The sequence below is a fragment of the Anabrus simplex genome, chromosome 2 (assembly GCF_040414725.1).
Source record: "Anabrus simplex isolate iqAnaSimp1 chromosome 2, ASM4041472v1, whole genome shotgun sequence".
NCBI classification, from domain to species: Eukaryota; Metazoa; Arthropoda; class Insecta; order Orthoptera; family Tettigoniidae; genus Anabrus; species Anabrus simplex.
In genome coordinates this window covers 424531103-424550717 of record NC_090266.1, presented here as the reverse complement: position 1 = coordinate 424550717, position 19615 = coordinate 424531103, and the positions used below count along the sequence as shown (strand labels likewise).

Genomic DNA, 19615 nt, shown 5'->3' with positions numbered 1-19615 from the left:
AGAGGTCTTCTTTTATCCATTTAGTGAGGGAGTTGACGGTAATTGAGAATTGTCTCTAAATGCACTGACAGACATGTATAAGCAATCAGAAGGAGGCGTGAAAATTAAATAAAACATCATTTATAACAAATAGTAATATATTTTGCAAACGATTACGATGCTATTGCCCTACATGTTGCGGGGATCACATGGAAAACATCCTTAGTACATCTATGTAGAATATTGATTCTCGTAGTACCACTATCAACAAAATATACGTTTCCTGTAAACCTGGAGGTAAGGTGTTTGTGTCATCAACAATGTACGTAGGATGCTCTCGCTCCTCATGACTCCATCATCAGTAAACAACTTCAACAATGTTGCAATCTGTGCAGGCAGTCTTCATGTGTATAAGATTCCTTGTTACGACATCGCAGCAATGATGGCGCAGGGTGTCTCATGATCATGCAGTGGAGTCTCTACATGCCCTCAAATGGTTGGTAGAGATATAATGTGTCTCTCCTATTTCTACGGTCCGTGATCCGTTCTCTATTCGTGCTGATCAGAAAATTCCTTACTGGGGTAGGTACCCCAGCTGTTCGTTCGCATGCCGCGCAATGGTGCAAAACTTCCAACAAATTTAAAGTAGCTCCACGATTTGACCATCTCAAACATTCTAAGCTGCTGGAGTTGGCAGCATACACTTCTTACACAGTAGTTATTATTTATCTCACTGATCTGTAGTCTTACTCTATTTCACGGCGAATATGTTCCGAGTAGTGGAAGTAATGTGTCTTAACAGTGACACGCAAATCGTTTACACATCGCTTATCGAGCAATTGACATTTTAGTCAGATTCACTCTCCTGGGTGCTTAAGGTTCTATATCAGTCACTCTATTTTATTAAATTAAATCTCTTGATTTTCGCTGTTAATAGTGTCCTATGGTAATCTGGAATATATATTGCCTCATAAAGAATAAATATAAATTATGGGCACTGAATGATTCAAATAAATGTTTGAATCAATATGGAACATTTTACCTGTGCCAGCATAAAAATTAAGAGTGTACTGTATTTATTCAAATGATCAAGATATTGACTACAAATTTAATCAATCCACAGGGCTATTTGGAGGAACTCGGTCATGAGATGTTTCCAAATTGTAACTGATCACTGTTCGTTTATTCATACAGAAGGCTGGGATATTCTTGGCCATTAGCCTTGCGCACATATAGATACAGAGACTGACTGGCAACCTCGAGATCTGTGAAAGTGTGTGTAACTGAAATAATTTCGACTTATATTTTGATAAGTGCTCCGATGTTTTAAAATATAGTACCCTAGAACTTATCTATACTGAGCAGAGAAAACTCGGAGGAAATTCGTACTAACGATGTTAGCTGTTAAGTGCTGTGTTTTGATCATGGAATTTCCTTACGGCACAACTTAACGGTATGACTTGAAGCTCTACACTGCAAGTATGTGTGATGAATCCTTCCTGACTCCCTCCTTAGATGAGCTAGAGGACACCATGAAGACTCTGGGTAAGTAAATACATCATTTGTTCAACGTTAAAGGAAATTCTTATTGAAGTGAAGGTTAACTACGCGACAGAAATCTTAACATTTGATATTGTTGTTAAATCCTCAATACCGAACAGGTTTCATTTATGCAGTTTTAGTAGTAACACTGCTAAAGGAATACATTCGAAAAAAGATCGCGATATTTCCCTAGTAATGCTAAAATAGAATAATATATAAAACACAAATTTGAATAAGTAACTGTTTATAATTATATCTGTAACACTGCAAGCCAAATACTTTTCTCGAAATGACCACTTTGTCGTTTCCTTTCTGGTAGCTATCAAAGGACGCTCTGGCGGAAATATCCTCAGGGAATTTTTTTTCTTCCAAGTAACAAATTAACACTGTTGTTGAGGGCTGAAAGCCTTGGGTTCCTTATTTCCTTGATTGTTATTCGTATTTCTTTTTCAACATCTGAATACTCTTCAGTGCTGGTCGTTTTATACGTTATTGACATCACTCGTCTCTCCAACATACTCCTTGGCGAGACCATGCTGATACAGTACCTCACGCAATACATGTGCAACTGGACCGTTCAAAGCACAGCACAAGCGTGGTGAACACTTCAGAGTTAAGATTTCAAGACACAGTAAGCGGGGGGGGGGGGGTTGTACCTGGTGGACCTAGTTCGATTCCTGGACGGCTCGAGGGATTTTAACCTTAAGTACCGGTACTTAATTCCCTTGGCTTGGAGACTGGATATCTGCGCCGTCCTTAACATTCCCGCAACTCATGCACCACACACAACACTATATACCTCCACCTTAACACGGAGTCTCTCAAACGCAACCACTGCCACACACCCCCATCGGAAGATCTGCCTTACAACGACTGCACCAGGCTAACAGCCGCCACTCGAAAGTATTATTATTATTATTATTATTATTATTATTATTATTATTATTATTATTATTATTATTATTATTATTATTATTATTATTATTATTATTATTATTATTATTATTATTATTATTCGAGCCTCCGGGGCTCAGGAAGCAGCACGCCGGCCTCTTACCGCTGGGATCCGTAGTTCAAGTCTCGGTCACTCCATGTGAGATTTGTGCTGGACAAAGCGGAGGCGGGATAGATTTTTCTCCGGGTACTCCGGTTTTCCCTGTCATATTTCATTCAAGAAACACTCTCCAGTATCATTTCATTTCATCTGTCATTCAATAATCATTGCCCAAGTGGAGTGCGACAGGCTTCGGCAGCCGGCACAATTTCTATCCTCGCCGCTAGATGGGGGCTTCATTCATTCCATTCCTGACCCGGTCGAATGACTGGAAACAGGCTGTGGATTGTCATTTTCATTATTATTATTATTATTATTATTATTATTATTGTTATTATTATTGTTATTATACGCGAATAAGCCCATTAAGAGTACGTAAAGTACTGTACATAGAGTCGTGCATTTGCCTTCATCTGTGCCCATATTTCTTTCATTCTTTTACTGTGGGCTTCCTTTCTGTCTTCAGACGAGGTCGTTCCAGTCTTCTCCTTCGGTTTTTCCTCCTGGTCAACTTGCCATTTGTGAAGTTTGGATCTGAAGATTACCCTGTTTTGGACAACTGCTGGTGTAATTCCTGCCTGTTTCCAATCGCTTTTGATTACGCCAGTCCATTTCATTATGTCTGTTTTAGCTCTACCCCTGTTTTCATAGAAATGGACTATTTGTTTGGTAAGTCTGTCTAGATGCAGTCTTTTAGTATGTCCATAGAAACGTAACATTCGTTTTCTAATGTAAGTGTAATATTTGTGTATTGTTTGATTTCCTGTCTGCCTCTAAGTTGGTATTGTCCATTGGTGAGTTTTGGGCCTAGAATTTTTCTTATAGTTTTGCGTTTCTTTTTTTCAATGTTTTCGATGTCTGCTTTCCTGTTCAAAGTTAGCGTCTCTGATCCGTAAAGATACTCTGATTTAATTACTGTATTGTAATGTCTTAGTTTTATGTGCTTGGAGATAGCCTACATATTTTGTTATAGATATTTTGTGTTAGTCGATATGCAGTTTCCATATTTTGGCAGCTACTTTCATTGGCTTTTGTTTCGAGTCCATTTTCCTGAATTGTTTCACCAAGGTACTTAAATTGTGATACCCGTTAAATTTTTCCATATTTTGTCTCCATGAATTTTGGTGCATGTTTGTTGCGGGTCATGTATTCTGTCTTTTCAAAAGATATCCGAAGGCCGTCTTTTTGCGCATTTTCTTTCAGGAGTCCAATATGATTCTGGGCTGTTGAAATGTCTCGAATACATATTGCCAAGTCGTCCGCAAATGCTAGGCAATCTATCGCTAGTTTTCCTCTGCCTAAAGTGATTGTTTGGTGAATTTTGAGGACCAGTTTCTGTTTGCGCCGTTCTTGTATTAATTTTTCAAAGACGTAGTTGAAGACGAAAGGTGAGAGTCCATCTCCATGTCTTGCTCCCGTTTTCATTTCAAAGGGAACTGAGGTTCCCCCATGAATTTAACCTTGGACTTCGTGTCTGTCAGTGTCTGTTGTGTGATTGCAAAGTGTTTTCATGTCTAAACCTTGTTCTTTCAATATTTGGAAGAGTGATTTGGGATCAACTGAATTATAGGTTTTTTGGAATCAATAAATGTGCAGACTAAATTTTTGCTACAAATTCTCTGATGTCTTAGGTTCAAGATTTGCTCTGGACATGATCGGTCTGGTCTGAATCCTGCCTGATATGCTCCTATTTGTGGTTCTAGTTGTTGTTGTGCTCTATCGAGAAGACATTGGTATAGAATTTTGTATGCAACCGATACCAGTGACCTTCCTCTATAGTTGTTTACATCTGTTCTGTCTCCCTTTTAGTGTAGTGGGTGAATGAACGTATTTTTCAAGTCTTCTGGGATTTTTCTGTTTTTCAAATGTCTTGCATGATTTTTGTGATTTCTTTTATGGTGTTTGGGCCTGCTGATTTGGGGACTTTCGCTATGATTCCATATTCACACAATGCTTTATTGTTGTTAAGTCATTTGATCTATCATGTGATATCTTCATCTGGTGGTAATGAATTTGGATTAGTATTTTCAGGTTCTTGTGGGGAAAATCTTTCTGTTGGTTCTGGACATTTCAGTAATCCTTTAAATTATCTGGCGATTTTCTCGCAGTTTTCTTGGTTGTTTAGTGCCAACTGTCCATTTTCTTCTTGAAGCAGGTACTTTGTTGTTGATATCCTGCAACCTTAGTTTTGAAGTTCTTATAGAAATTTCGTGTGTTGTTTCTTTCAAAGTTTTTCTCAATTTCAAGTAGTTGATCCTTTTTAAATTTCCTTTTGGTCTGTCGGATCAATTGAGCTGCCTCTTTCCTCACTGCCAGGAATGTTTTGTGGTTATTCTCCGTCTTTTTGCTATTCCAGTTGTTGTATGCCTTCTATCGAGATTGGATTGCTTGTTCACATTCCTCATTCCACCAAGGGTGAATCCTCCTTTCCTGCAGAGGAATTAGTGTCTTTTGTTGTTGTAATCAATTTGCTTTTGAGTTGTTGCTAAGTGTTTGCCTCCTTTCTGTCTAATTCTTCTTGAGAGATGGGCGGATCCTAGTGGGATCAAATTTTGGAATTAGTGGCTTCTTTTTTTCTGAATCTCTGAGTTTCAACTGTAGTTTGATTCTTATTAAGTAATGATCTGAGTCTGTGTTTGCACCCATTCTGACTTGCACATTCATAATTTATCTGTGGCTTGGATAAGAGATTGCTACATGGTCAATTTGGAATTCACCGATGAGTGTGTTCTGTGATGTCCATGTCATTTGTTATGTTGGTTTCTTTTTGAAGTGTGTTGACATGATTTTAAGGTTGAATATCCTGCAGAGTTCGACTAATCTTTGTCCATTTTGGTTGGTACATTTATGTGCTGGGAATTTTCCTATTGTTTTTTGTTTTCTTTCTTTACCTAATTGTGCATTGAAGTCGCCTAGTAAGATTTTGACGTGGTGTGGAGGAATTTTGGATACTATTTCTTCTAGAGTTTCCCGGGATTTGTTTGCCTTTTTGCGGTCTGTTTTATTGTCCTCAATGATTGGCAAGTGTGCAAGTGTGTTTTATTTCCACATTTTACGGCAATTGTCATTAATCTATCGTTTACAGGCTTCACATTTGTTATTTAGTTCAGTATGATTTTCTTGATTGCAAAAGCGACTCCTAAAAATGGTGTGTTTTTGAGAATTCGTTTTTTCTGTTTTACTTTTGAAGAGTCTGTAGTTCCCGAAATCCATTGCGTTTTCGTCAGTCAGTCTTGTTTCTTGTAGTGCCAGTACCTGTATTCCTTGTTCGTTTAAGGTTTTCTCTAGTTCATACAATTTTCTTGCTCGTATGAAAGTATTTATATTTAGTATTCCGAAAAAGGTTTTGCTGTTTGGGCGAGGTTAGGTAGAGGTCTCCGACTCCCTATGTTTACGCGTCAGTCCGGACTTCCCACAATCCGACAGTGTGGTTGTACTGTTCTTGTCAGAGTGAATTGGTTATCACCTGAGGTAAAAGTTTGATTTCTAACAAGCCTCATGGTACTTGATTATCACAAGTTTGGACCATGGTCCAGTTCTTATTACTGGAGTGGTGAGTTCCAGAACATGAATTTCCAGCCGCACATCTGGTGATCAGACGCTGACCACTTTGCCGCTTGATGCATGTCAGACGCGAAGTGGATATGAGTTGGCTCTTCCGTCCTCTCTGCTATTGGGATATGTCCTCTTCTGCCTTTGAGGCCGTTGACCATTTTTCCCCTTACCTCAGTTGATCCGGTTGTCCTAACTTGGCTATGCCTTATTCACACCTGTCATGCACCCTGTCGAGGTTGAGGGCCCCCATCCCATTGTCACACGTAGGATTATGCCTAGCTCTTACTCAATTCAGAGCTAAACCCCACGCAACAAGACCAGGCACGGAGTATTGACTGAATAATTAACCAGTATTCTAGTTACATTAATATTTATTAATTATATATCGCGAACTACGTGTACTATAAAACTGTAAAATAGGTATGTACCTAATCCTTCAAGAAACATTCTGAAATATTCGTGGTAGAGCCTAATGCTAAAGACAATAATAGAGATTAAAACTACTCTAAACTAATACATGTGAGTTTATTTTAGTTAAATACAGTTTTAGATAAAAATTTGTGAATAATTTCTATTATAATGTGTTCTACCCAAGGTCACATGTTCCAACTAGTTATAACTTGCTTTAAGTGGTTTCAACTAGCAGAATTTGATTATATTAGCTTTTACTGATTAAAAGCGGCGTTGAAGGATTTCTGGTTTTAACAGTAACGTACGTAATATCTCCAGCAACACTACAAAATTATTTTTAACGAGTGATTAAGTCATGCCTTTTCTGGTGTCATTCCAGACAAGAGTTTCATAGCTTCATTATTGTATGATGAGGTTATCTCGGACGGGAAGCGTGAGAGAACTGATGGAGCTGTGGGCGTAAGGTACTGCTCTTGAGCCATATCTATACAGTGAGATCAGTTATGATTTACTCCGACGCGCGGTGTTTTTACCCTGGGCGCTCTCGCGTTCGTTTGCCACGTGCGGATCGAGGTTAGAAGCGTTAAGGTGAAACTGTGACCGTTCACAACGCCACCAATGGTACGTTATGATCCCCAGGGGATGAAATATGCCGTTTTCCGCGTCATTCCACGATAAAAATGTCCAAGTTAGGATTTTTCCATCCGTACCGGGACACGAGACAGTGCAGGAGCGCTTGAACTTGAAGTTTTCTCACTCCAACTGCAAGCGAGATGAAATGAGACGCGTTATCGCGTGACTGAGAATCTAGGTCACTAGCAGAGCTCATGGAGGATATCCAACGTAAGAACTAACATTATAAAGTATTTCTATCATCCATTCACCACTGCCAACTCGCCGAGTTAATTGTTTTTCTCAAGACAATTAATTCAAATCGCACAGTACTCAACGGATTTTCACGTGCAAACATTCGTTTGAATGAGAGAATTTTACACATAATTATGAAGCCGAGAAGTACTCTACATAATTGAAAGAACGGTAATTACGCCGTAACAAGGGTGCGCTTTAATGGTTACCAGATGTTGGGTCTTGACCGTGGTAACGAGCTTAAAGACTCCCCTAGCACTCGTCACCATCCATGGACAGGGACCAAAGGACGCTTTTAAGATTGCTCAAGAATCTACGAAGCTATATTAATAAGATTCACTCAGTGAAAATGGGAGTATAGGAGCTACAATTTGATACCCCCTTCGTTACTGTACGTCACGTATTACTGGAGCGCATTTTGAGAAAGAGGCGAATTCCCCCCCCCCTCCTCCGGCAGCTTCAGTTTATCTTGCCTGTATATTACGGAGCTGCGGAACAGGCATTATCATTTCATTTTCAGTTCGTCATCAGTTCGTTACCAGTTCGTCGTGACTTGTGTGTGAGTTCTTTGTGAAGGAATCATTCTGAAGTGTGAACAGCTACTACAATGTTGTATTAAAGTCTGCGATTTTATGTGGAAGTAACCACAATCTGATTAAGCTATTTACGTGTACAGTGTAAAGTACAGTATGCCACTAATAAATTTAGTAGAAACGGCACGAAACTGCGATGATCGTTGTCCGTGTGACGAGGAGGTCGTGCATCGAGCCTCATACATGACTAAACTAGTACGGCGAGTGTATCAGAAACGGGCGTGAAATATTTATGAAAGTGAATGAACGGCTCATTGTCGGCAATGTATAAGGGCAGTGCCTCATCAGATAAATCCTTAACGCAGTAAAGAGCTCGACCTACGTATGACTAAGTGCAGTGGAGTATGTCTGAATTATTGTTATGCAGTACGAGGGTGTGAACACATTAGTAGCCTATCCAGTGACATTTCTAAGTGAACCAGTGAAACTTCAGGGCCTAGAGTAACTATCAGTAAGAAGGATAGGTAGGTGAGGAGGAAATAATGTTGGGCTTCAGAGACATAAGTGTCATTAGGCTGGGGTGCTCGTGTCATTGAGCAGATCCACCCATATATTTAATCTGTGATGTGTGATATAAACTAACGCATTCACATTAAATAACTTCCCCTCATTTGCATAAGGAGTCTACAAGAACGTCGGAGTGAACGAGATATCTAGCTGTCTGCCGAAGTTCCGCCTTGTATAGCAGAGATCGTCCGGAACTTCGCACGAGATCAAGCCATCATGTTCGTGACTCATCAGTTGGTCATCAAAGGACTTCACATCGCTGAGGGCATCGTGAAGGCCGCGTAAATATATGAGTGTACCCTCCTGTAAAGCTGTGTTCGTGGTTGCTGAAGGCTGAGTACATTTTCAACTACTATCATTATTTGAATATCGTATCATAACGTAAATACACAAAAGTAAATTTGCATGTAGATATAACATAGGTCGTTAGTATGCTATTTCAGTGGGATGACAGCATTTTATTTGATGGGTTTTATAGGAAATTTTTCTTCATGGTTGGGGCAACCATATTTCGTTTGTGCTTATCTATAAGGGTTTATAGTGAATGACGTAGATTTAAGAACCTTAGATTAACTAAGTGCGAAGTGTCGTAAAATAATAGGGCGTAAATATTCTGTATAAATGACTCAGATCATCACCGATTCACTGGCTAACATGAGCCATCACAAGCTTTTTAATTTGTTGATTGGACACTTCACATGAGATACGAAAACTCCCATTTAGAATTTAAGACGTCGGAGACAACGAACGAGACACGAAAATGGAATATATATTGTGCACCTATTTAGCTCGGGAGTGCTTGAAATAACTTGACCCGTGTGCTAGATTCATCTTCAAGGTGGCTTGTTTTCGGCATATCGAGGGGAAAGGGACAGCTTATTGTCCAGGCTGTAGCTCGGACGTGGTATTGTGAAATGTAGATGAAGCTCCTTTCGAGTTAAATTGATTAGCGCGAAGTGCATGCTGCACCAATGATAAAATAATTAAGGCCAGAGGTAGATACAAGGTGTAATTAGTCAGGATAAGCCGCCAGGAAAGGAATGATGTATTTTTCTGTGAAGAGACAGATTCTAAAGGGACCCGGAAGGGAGACCCGTTGTGTTTTGGAAGTGAACCAGGTCACAGCTGGCGTGATTTATGATACCCGGCCAAAGAACGAGACGGGCCGAGCGCTTGCTCTGTTTGTGAAGGGTAAAGGAGTAATATCTGTCGTATTTCCCTCAAAACAATGATTCCAAGCTACCATTTATTATTAACACCGTCGATTAAGCTCCAGTATACTGAGATGGGCGAACCCACCAGTTTCTTCTTCAGCCATTAAAACATATAGGGTTACAGGTTAACATATTCCATGTCTCAGGAGATCCAGGTTCATTCCTTGGATACAGTGAAAGTTGGTGCACACTGTTACTACCGACGGATGGATTGAACCTCCTGCAACTACATCTAGTGTATTTAAAGTGGATATGTTTTGTCTATTTACTACAGGAAGTGCAAAATTGTATATTCATGAGATATTGGATATTTGAAGTCGCCCTATTGCAACGTTGTATATAATGTCATGTTGGGTATTTGCTGGAGTCCAAATGAAACAAGCGTGTATATTATATTGCATATTCAGCAATGATTAATTTAGGGAAATGGCGTGATACGATCTTCAAATATTTGGAAATGTAGTCATAGAAACATACAATTTACTTCAGTTCATCCGAATGTTAGGGTATCGTAACTTGGTATAATTTGAATATATTAATTATCGACAGATAAAAAGAATTATAGCAGGGTATGCCCATACTAATTAAATATGTGTAATCGTGATAGGCAATGCGCAATGTGATAAGTGCAAGTGCAAAGTGTAAGTAATTCAAGAGGAAACGCCTCTTTAAGATTGAAATAATTGAATGTAGAATGAGGTGTTGAAAGAGACTACCAAACATTTAAAACGTCAAGATCAATCTGAATATTATTTGTAAAGTGTTTTGTATGGCATATCCATGTGAATAAGATGTGTTTCACTAGTATGGTAGAGTTGTTATATAAGATATAGTTTATCTTCTCATTAGTAATGAATAATGAACTAGTATTCCTCTCATAATTAATATTCCCCTACTAAAGAGATTATTAGAAGACTATCGCCCCATCGGACGGTCCATTCAGACCCGTAATGTTCTACCGACTTAGCTAGCGTACTATTCTAGTAGGGGAGATGAGACTTTGATACCGGGCTGAGTTCGAAGCTCATCGGAGGTGCTCCATTCTAATATCATGTTTGAGCCACGGTATTTTGTTTATGTACTGAAGCCTTGGACATGTGTTACAAGAGTAACACAAACGATTGCAAGAAGTCCATTAATTACCAAATTACGAAAGGAGGTGTTTAATCAGCCAACCTCCATTTTCCACACATTTTTTGGCACGTACTTACACAATTATTCATCACTCACTGTAGTTCACGTTGATGAATGTCGGCAATTTCCTGACGAATATTTTCAATTCTGTTCGGTGTGCGAGTTCTTCTTATGCACGGCATTTTTACAGTTACTCCAGAGATATTAATCGCATATGGATAAACAAAGGGGGATCGACGGGTCAAAAAAGCCCTACGCATAACTCTGTTCTGAGGAATCACTTTGTGAATTTCTCTAATGAAATTATTTGCAGTGTGACCAGTGGTAGAATCCTGTTGAAGAAATACAAAGTCATGCTCCCTGTCAGTAATTCTCTGAAAAAGGGTTGTTGATATTGCGTGCACACATAACCATAGAGGTGGAACCAGGCCTCATCCAAGAAGAATATTAAATGTGGGTCTATTTGCCCATTGTATACATGTTCCCGACTCCACTCACAATATGTGCGCCTACCTACAAGGTCACCGCGTTGAAGAGCATATGCCACAATTAATTTATATATCTTTAAGTGTAACAGTGTAGTATAACTGTATAGAGACTCGTATGGAATTTCCACTTGTTGTGCACGACGACGAAGTGAAAATTTATTTTATGAGAATTTTTCAAACGATAGCCTATGCCATCTAAATTTTTCTTCGGTGAGAACCCTACACTGCCTTCTTGGTTTCTTAGGCCGGATACTTGCAGTTCCTCAAATATATTGTGAAGATTATGGACTCTTCTACGAGGGAATCTTTCTTGAAACCGCATTTGAAATTCATGAATTGAGGTAACATGAATCGTAAATATAGACACGCCGTGCCGTTGAAAACGCACGTGCCATAATACCCTTCCTGACTAATTACAGAATTAAGGAAAGACAAACAAACACACACTTGGGAAAAGCGGAAATACGACTGCAATATCAGACACGTGTACAAGGTCAGCTAGTAGGCATGTGCAGGTGTGGAATGGCGCGGCATGCCATCTCATGTTTAGTTCCCTCACCCCGGCCTTCGTTTCGTGTGCGCGAGAAATTTACATTTTCATTCAGTCTGACACATTTTTGCACACACTCATAAAAGAAAGCCTCGTGTCCTAGTTTCTTTATCAATCAATCAATCAATCAATCAATCAATCAATCAATCAATCAATCAATCAATACTGATCTGCATTTAGGGCAGTCGCCCAGGTGGCAGATTCCCTATCTGTTGTTTTCCTAGCACATTTGTAATGACGAGTTATATTTCCTTTCGGCAATCATTTATGAGCGGGAGTAACAGCGAATTAATATCGCAACAAGATCAGTCAGTGAAGTAACGTTGAACTTTGCTGTATACCTCCAATATCCTTGTAACATAAATTAACGACAGAACACTAGTTGTGAGTGCATGGCATTAAAGGATATACACTGAGTGGCCAAAAGTTATGGGAAGGGGTTTCCCATTAGAAAATCTGCCGTGTATGACCCCTGAGCGTTGCCGCTAGCTGCGGCGTGACTGAGCAGTCTGTCTCAGGCACCAGTGTCGTGAAGATGGCAACAAGTCGTGAGTTAACCAACTTTAAACGTGGGATGATCATCGGCGCACAGCGCATGGTTCATAGCATTGCGGAGATTACACGCGAATTCGGGTTTCTGAGGTCAATAGTGTCGAGGGTGGATCTTCAATATCGCAGAGAGAATGTTACCATCCGCGTAAAGTACCGCACGGGAAGACCACAGGTGTTTAACGAACGGACATCACGTCGCCTCCGCAGAATCATACTGGGTGCTCGACTGGCTACTCTGAGACACCACCGCCCGGTTGAATGTTGGGCGTCAAGAACCCATTTCTACCAGGACAGTAAGGAGGCAACTGTACCGCAAAGGCTTCACCACCCGACCACCAACTCGTGTCCCTTTGCTGACACATCGATACAGAGCTCATGGGCCCGCTAACATCGGCAATACACCATGGAACAGTGGCGGCGTGTGATATGGTCCGATGAATCCTGGCTCCAGTCGTATCGAGCTGATGGGCGTGCGAGTGTGTGGCGTATGCCTCATGAAGTTATGAATCCCGCGTGTCAACAAGATTGTGTCCAGGCGGGAGGTGGCTCAGTTCTGGTCTGGGCGGCGTTCTCATTGTCGCAATTAGGCCCCATTTTCCGGCTGCAGGGAGCACTGACACGTGCACGCTTTGTGGACATTCTTTCACACCATCTACATACATAAATGATATGAGTAAAGAAGTGGAATCAGAGATACGGCTTTTTGCGGATGATGTTATTCTGTATAGAGTAATAAATAAGTTACAAGATTGTGAGCAATTACAAAATGACGTCGATAATATTATGAGATGGAAAGTAGGCAATGGTATGATGATAAACGGGATTAAAAGTGACGTTGTGAGTTTCACAAATAGGAAAAGCCCTCTCAGTTTTAATTAGTGCGTTGATGGTGTGACAGTTCCTTTTGGGGATCATAGTAAGTACCTAGGTGTTAATATAAAGAAAGATCTTCATTGGGGTAATCACATAAATGGGATTGTAAATAAGGGGTACAGATCTCTGCACATGGTTATGAGGGCATTTAGGGGTTGTGGTGGCACGCAGGTGGTTGGAGGAGCACTCCAGCGAAGTTACGACCATGGATTGGCCCTCCAAATCCCCCAATCGAGCACTTATGGGACGCTGTCTATGCTGGTGTACACTCCATGAACCCCGCACCAGCTACACAAGACTAATAATATTGTAGGTATCAGTGTAAGATGCGTGGGTCCAGATCCCTCCAGAACGATTCCAACACCTTGTAGAGTCGATGCCTCGCCGTATTGCGGGCGTTTTGAGGACTCGCGGAGGAGCAACTCGTTGTTAATTATCATTGAATGATTAATAACTAGTTGCTCCTACGCGAGCCGTCAAAAATATCACATTCAATATCTTCCCATGACTTTTGGCAACTCAGTGTAAATCGATTTGTGGCACAATTCCAACTTTCTTATCTATGTTCTCACAATTGAACAACCTAAAACGGCAAAGCACGCTACTCAATGTCTTCACAATAGCAACGATTCTACAGTAAACTACGCTATTACTTTACTCAAAGTATTAATATTACATGTACGCTTCGACTGTTTTAATAATAGTCATATCAGGTGAAGCTTACGACTGCAATCAAAATATTCATAACAGACGAACTCTGTGAATTTCCTAAAAATATTCATATCAGATGTACTCTGCGATTGTAGTGAAGAAATTCATATCAGATGTACCTTACTACAACAATTTTCAGCACAAACTCCAGGAAAATTCTGACATAAAACCTTATTTGACGGCAGATGGCCGAGTGCAAAGCCAAATAATATTGCAGTTACACACATTCCCACACTCTCTGCGTACGCAAGAATACATGACTGACGATTAAGGATGTTCCACGTACCCTTGATGTAAGAACAAGAAATTCTTCACTGCAGAACTTGGTGAAATAAAGTAGTATTTTCAGTTCAGTTCTATTTTGAGACATCATCAGCAATCTTAGAGCAAATATGATCACTGGTTCCTTCGACAATCTGCTGTTTAACAGAGACATTCGGTGCTCTTAATGGCTAAATAGAAAGCGAAGAACGTTACCATCTATGACTTGACATAGAATTTACATTATTTTGTATTATGGAACCGCTGATCTTCAGATTGATTCCGAACAGTCGTGAAGAGTGTACAGCACAACCACGGTAGGAACGAGAAGAACGTTGCGTAATTACAGTGCCGTAGCTGAGAGAATGGTTGTTGAAATTTGCCTCAGTTTTGGTCATGTGAAGTGGATTTGTGGAAAATTGATTTAATACACATTTATCCATTGTGGTTAAACACTAATGTATACATTTCCTTTTTCACATTATGTGATAGGGATGAAAAAAGAGTCAATATTATGGTCAGTAGGTTGGGGAAATGTACCAGGTGTATGCATAATTTTTTTCGATTTTTATGGTAAAGAAAACACGCAATTTTCAAGGGAAATTCATTTTTGTTTATTCAAAATATTGACCATCGTTTTCTATAAACTTCGCCAATCTTTCAGGTAAGTTATGAATGCCATGCCAGAAAAACTGCTTGTCTTTTTCGGCAAACCATTCGGCGAGCCATATTCCAACTTCCTCGAAATTGCTGAAGTGCTGCTCTGAGAGTGCGTGCCCCATTGATGCGAAGAGGTGATAATTAGATGGCGCCAGGTCGGGGCAGTACGGCGGGTGTGAAAGGATGTCCCATCCAAGCGATTTCAAGGTGTCTTTCACTGGTTTTGCTGTGTGAGACGGCGCATTGTCGTGTAACAAAATCAATTTGCCATGTCTTCTGGCCCATTCCGGTCATCTTTCGATCAATGCGTGATTTAAATTAATCATTTGGTGGCGATAGCGTTGTGCATTAACGGTTTCCCCGGGCTTCAAGAGTTCACATTACACAGTACCGCTCTGGTCCCACCAGACACAAAGCCATGGTCTTCTTGCCGAAGCAATTTATTGAAACCATGTCTCACATGTTCTAATCGAGGTAGCGTGTTCACCATATGTTTCTACAAGCAAACGATGACTTTCCATAGCCTTTTCCTTTTGATTGAATAAAAAAAGCAATGCGTGCCAAATGTTCTTTATCACGCACAAACATAGACATGATCACTGAACGATACAACACAGACGCTAGAGTTTGGTGGCCTCACTTTGTGTGTGTTGGTAGGTTGATGTCAGACGAACAAGCTGACGTATGTGTCAAATTCATACGCTGCGTGCTGTTCGCTGGCGCCATCTCTTAGTGAAACCGGAAAATACTTATGCATACACCTGGTATCAACTTTCTCCCGAAACTGAAGAACTGCCAGTGCCAATATTAACCGCCCTGCAACCTCATTGCTCACAAGAATTCGAAAGGACTGGGCTGTTAAGGATCATCCACCATAAGAACAGAAAATACATATTGAGTTTTCACGTAGCATATTCTAGCAATATTTAACAAAACAAATGCGTTAACAAATTATTTACTAAACAAATCTAGTTATTTATATATATGCTTCTTGATATATGAGCTGGAATATTATGACCATGATAATTATATTAACAGTTTGATTATAATTAAGCTCATTATTTATTTCTGTTTTTAGATTTTCAGCAACAGATTTTTGACTCATTAAATTTAAGTGTAGATGTTTGCAAGATAATTGTACTTAACCATTTTATTCACCTTTTTGTACACACATATGTTAAGAAAATTTAAATACAATATCCCACCATTGAATGTTCTATTCCACATCCTTCTCGTGATGGAAGCACCATCTTCTATGTTCCCTCCTTCCGTTAGGGTTTCATTAAGAGCCATTCCTAACAAATATACTCCGTCATAAAAGGCCCCAACAAAGAAATTCACCTGTAAAATTAAAACATGACATATTAAGATTTCTGCCAATACCACAATTATATCGTAGATAATTATTATGCATGGACACTTACAATGTTATTTACTATTTTTGCCTTTATTCGTACTGGAGATGTTAGGACTCATGGTCCTCTGTTACACTTCTTTATCAGTGTAGATATGTGAAAAATATTCATAAACTTATCTTACAAACTAGAATAGTGAAACTTATAAAAGGAAGTGGACAAGAAAGAAAATAAACGATACTGGACTTCCACATCAAATAATATACCCACAGAATTTCTTTTTTCTGTGGTACATAGCGTATATTTAGTCATTTGTCCGGAGGCGGTGTGGATTATTGAATAGCATCACCAAAGATGATTATACGGAAAGCGCAATAATGTGTGACGATGCCATACTGAGGCGTAATAGGCAAGATGAGGAGTGAAATAGTTTGCCATTGCTTTCCTCCTTGAGCCATGATGTGCTGCTCCTGCTGTAGACTGATCCTATGAGCAACGCCTTTACAGCATTGAGACACACACTACCACCCAGAACCTAGTAGCTCCAATATTGTCACAGCCGTAAATTAGACTAATTGTAAGACTTCGGTGGAAGCTACATATTGCTGTGGCCTGTAACACGAGGCATATTGCATCCAAAAAAAATGTTTAAAATATGTAGAATACAAAATACTCTTAACCGGGAAATTGGGTAGCACAAATGACAATAATTCACATTGTATTGCTCCCATTACATATTCGGTCACTGGTAATGCAGTTGTAATTTTATCCAGTGTCTAGGGATATCGTGATCAACAGTCACTTACAGTGAGTGTACGGAAGTCTTTCCTTGATAATTTTGTTACTCTGGTGTCCGGGTTGAGAAAGATACTGGGAAAAGTCAAACAAGATGGATTTCTCCCATTTTCTCAATAATCTAGGTAGTTAGGGTATAAAAATGACGAGTGAAAAGAACGTGGGTAAATCAGTCGGATTTGGTTTCCGTAACTAATCAACATGTACGAAAGAGGTAGCAATTAAGTAATGAAGTACACTATGTATGGCTTTACATCTCCCTAGAAAACTTCCGTACGCACTTGGAATCTATGCTACATTGAGTTCCATTCCATATTTTTACACCCTGAATCTTCAAAAAATGTTATTTCTCTCACTGAAAATTGTATTTCTGGCCTATTATTTGTATACCACACAGTGCCAGTAACTTTCTACAAATAATGTCAAAATAAACTATTCTTACAATGCATGCAGAAATACCGTAATGTTAATGTTTATTCTTAGTGATTTAAGTCCACTAGGGAGCTCTTCTGACTATATCTTTTTGGATTCTCGCTTTCGTTTCCAATACCTGTTGAGTCCTGCTATTATTTTTTCCTTTCTTTCCTGTGAAAGAGGTTTGCGTGGTTTAACAACTTTTGGTAGAGGAGACCACGAATCTAATAATTTACAAAATTTAGGGCGGTCTGAGACATCAGTATCAGAAATCCCAGCGGAAGCTTAGTCCTTCTTTACTTCATTGGGCCACATGTTTCCAGTCTTGTAGCTTTGGATGAGTGAGAAGATCTTCTTCCTAAGCCTGCCGTTGTCCATTCTCGAAAGGTGTCCGTAAAACTTCAGCCGCCTTTTTCGCATGCTAGTGCTAGCCGTTTCCAACCGTTGGTACAGTTAAGAGTTTGCTTTCAGTCGGTAGGTTCCATCCGGGAGCACTCTTAGCCCATGCATTTTCCGGAACATACGTCTTTCAATTTCTTTACAGGTCCTCCATGGTGCTTTTCTTGTTCATCAGTAAGGTGTCAGCAGCAGATAAGAACTGGGGACTGACAACAGTTTTGTAATGGCATATTTTAGCGTTTTTCGGAAAGCACTTCTTATTGTAACGGTTTTACGACAGTTGGTATGCTGCGTTGAGTTTGCCACACCTGTCTAAGATGGAAGTTCCATCTCTATCATTGGGATGGACCCTTCGCCACAATACCGGAATCGTTTGACTTTTCCTATCTTGTCATAGATGGTCATGAAAGGGGCCTTCCCGGGGCGCTTACTCTCGATGTATTTGTTCTTGTATGATATTTGTAGTCCTATCATCGCTGCTGTTTCATGTAGGGACTGAACAGCAACTGCATCTCCTCAGTGTCACTCTGCGTGACAGATGAGTGATTTCGTCGCTAGTTTCCCCCTAAAGCGACCGTGGCTCGAATTATTGTCAATGAATGTGAAATTTCCGAATTAAAATTTCACACACCAGTGGCTTAAATTCCACACGAAACTGTAGGTTTCTTGGATTCACTTCAATAGTCACGTATATCTCCAAGTTACTTCTTGTTCCTTCAATCAATCAATCAATCAATCAATCAATCAATCAATCAATCAATCAATCAATCAATCAATCAATCAATCAATACTGATCTGCATTTAGGGCAGTCGCCCAGGTGGCAGATTCCCTATCTGTTGTTTTCCTAGCCTTTTCTTAAGTGATTTCAAAGAAATTGGAAATTATTTCTTCCTCGTATTTTTCTTCACCTTTATCGACAACTACGGATGAAAACGTCGTGTGTCGGATTTAACTAATTTTACGGGAGAAGCAAGAAACGGTTTATCTTTAGATTTTGCTCTTTCAGTAGGTCTATTGATGACAAATTGATGTTTGGTTAATACGTCTGTTACAGGACATGAAGTTTTTATAGATCCGCGATTAAGAGTTGCGAGGCTTTCAGTACATTGTTATAGACTATAGTGTAACTAATATTGCATGAAAAATGGAAATAATTGCACTTCTATTTGAAAATATTAAGTTTAGGTGACTGTAACAGGTGTTTTGACAACTTGATCTCTCATTAGTTGTTTTAATATCGGGCGAGTTGACCGTGCGGTTAGGGGCGCGCAGCTACGAGCTTGCATCCGGGAGACAGTGCGTTCGAACCCCACTGCCGGCAGCCCTGAAGATGGTTTTCCGTGGTTTCCCATTTTCACACCGGGCAAATACTGGGGCTGTACCTTAATTAAGGCCACGATCGCTTCCTTTCCAGTCCTAGACCTTTCCTATCCCATCATCGCCATAAGACCTGTCTGTGTCGGTGCGACGTAAAGCAAGTAGCAAAAAAATTGTTTTAATGTATTGAATGCACATTATTACGGGCAACTAAAACTGTAATGTTTAATCATTATCAATGGCCAATGGTGACCATGAAGTGTGCCTGATTTACATGATTTACTAACAGATCGCTGGAGGACAGAATAATTCAGTTTTCGAATGTTTCCTCATTGAGCAACTTGACATACGATGTTTTCACCCTTTACTTGAAATATTTATAT

The 19615-nt window shown here is 39.8% G+C and overlaps 1 protein-coding gene across 1 annotated transcript in view; it reads right to left on the bottom strand.

Annotated features, from left to right (window-relative positions):
- Positions 1-19615, bottom strand: part of LOC136863567 (atrial natriuretic peptide receptor 1) — a 614185-nt gene that overhangs the window by 238839 nt on the left and 355731 nt on the right. The window contains exon 8 of the mRNA XM_067139947.2: positions 16157-16292. Within this exon, the coding sequence (XP_066996048.1) occupies positions 16157-16292 (136 nt within the window). The remainder of the gene's footprint in view (positions 1-16156; positions 16293-19615) is intronic.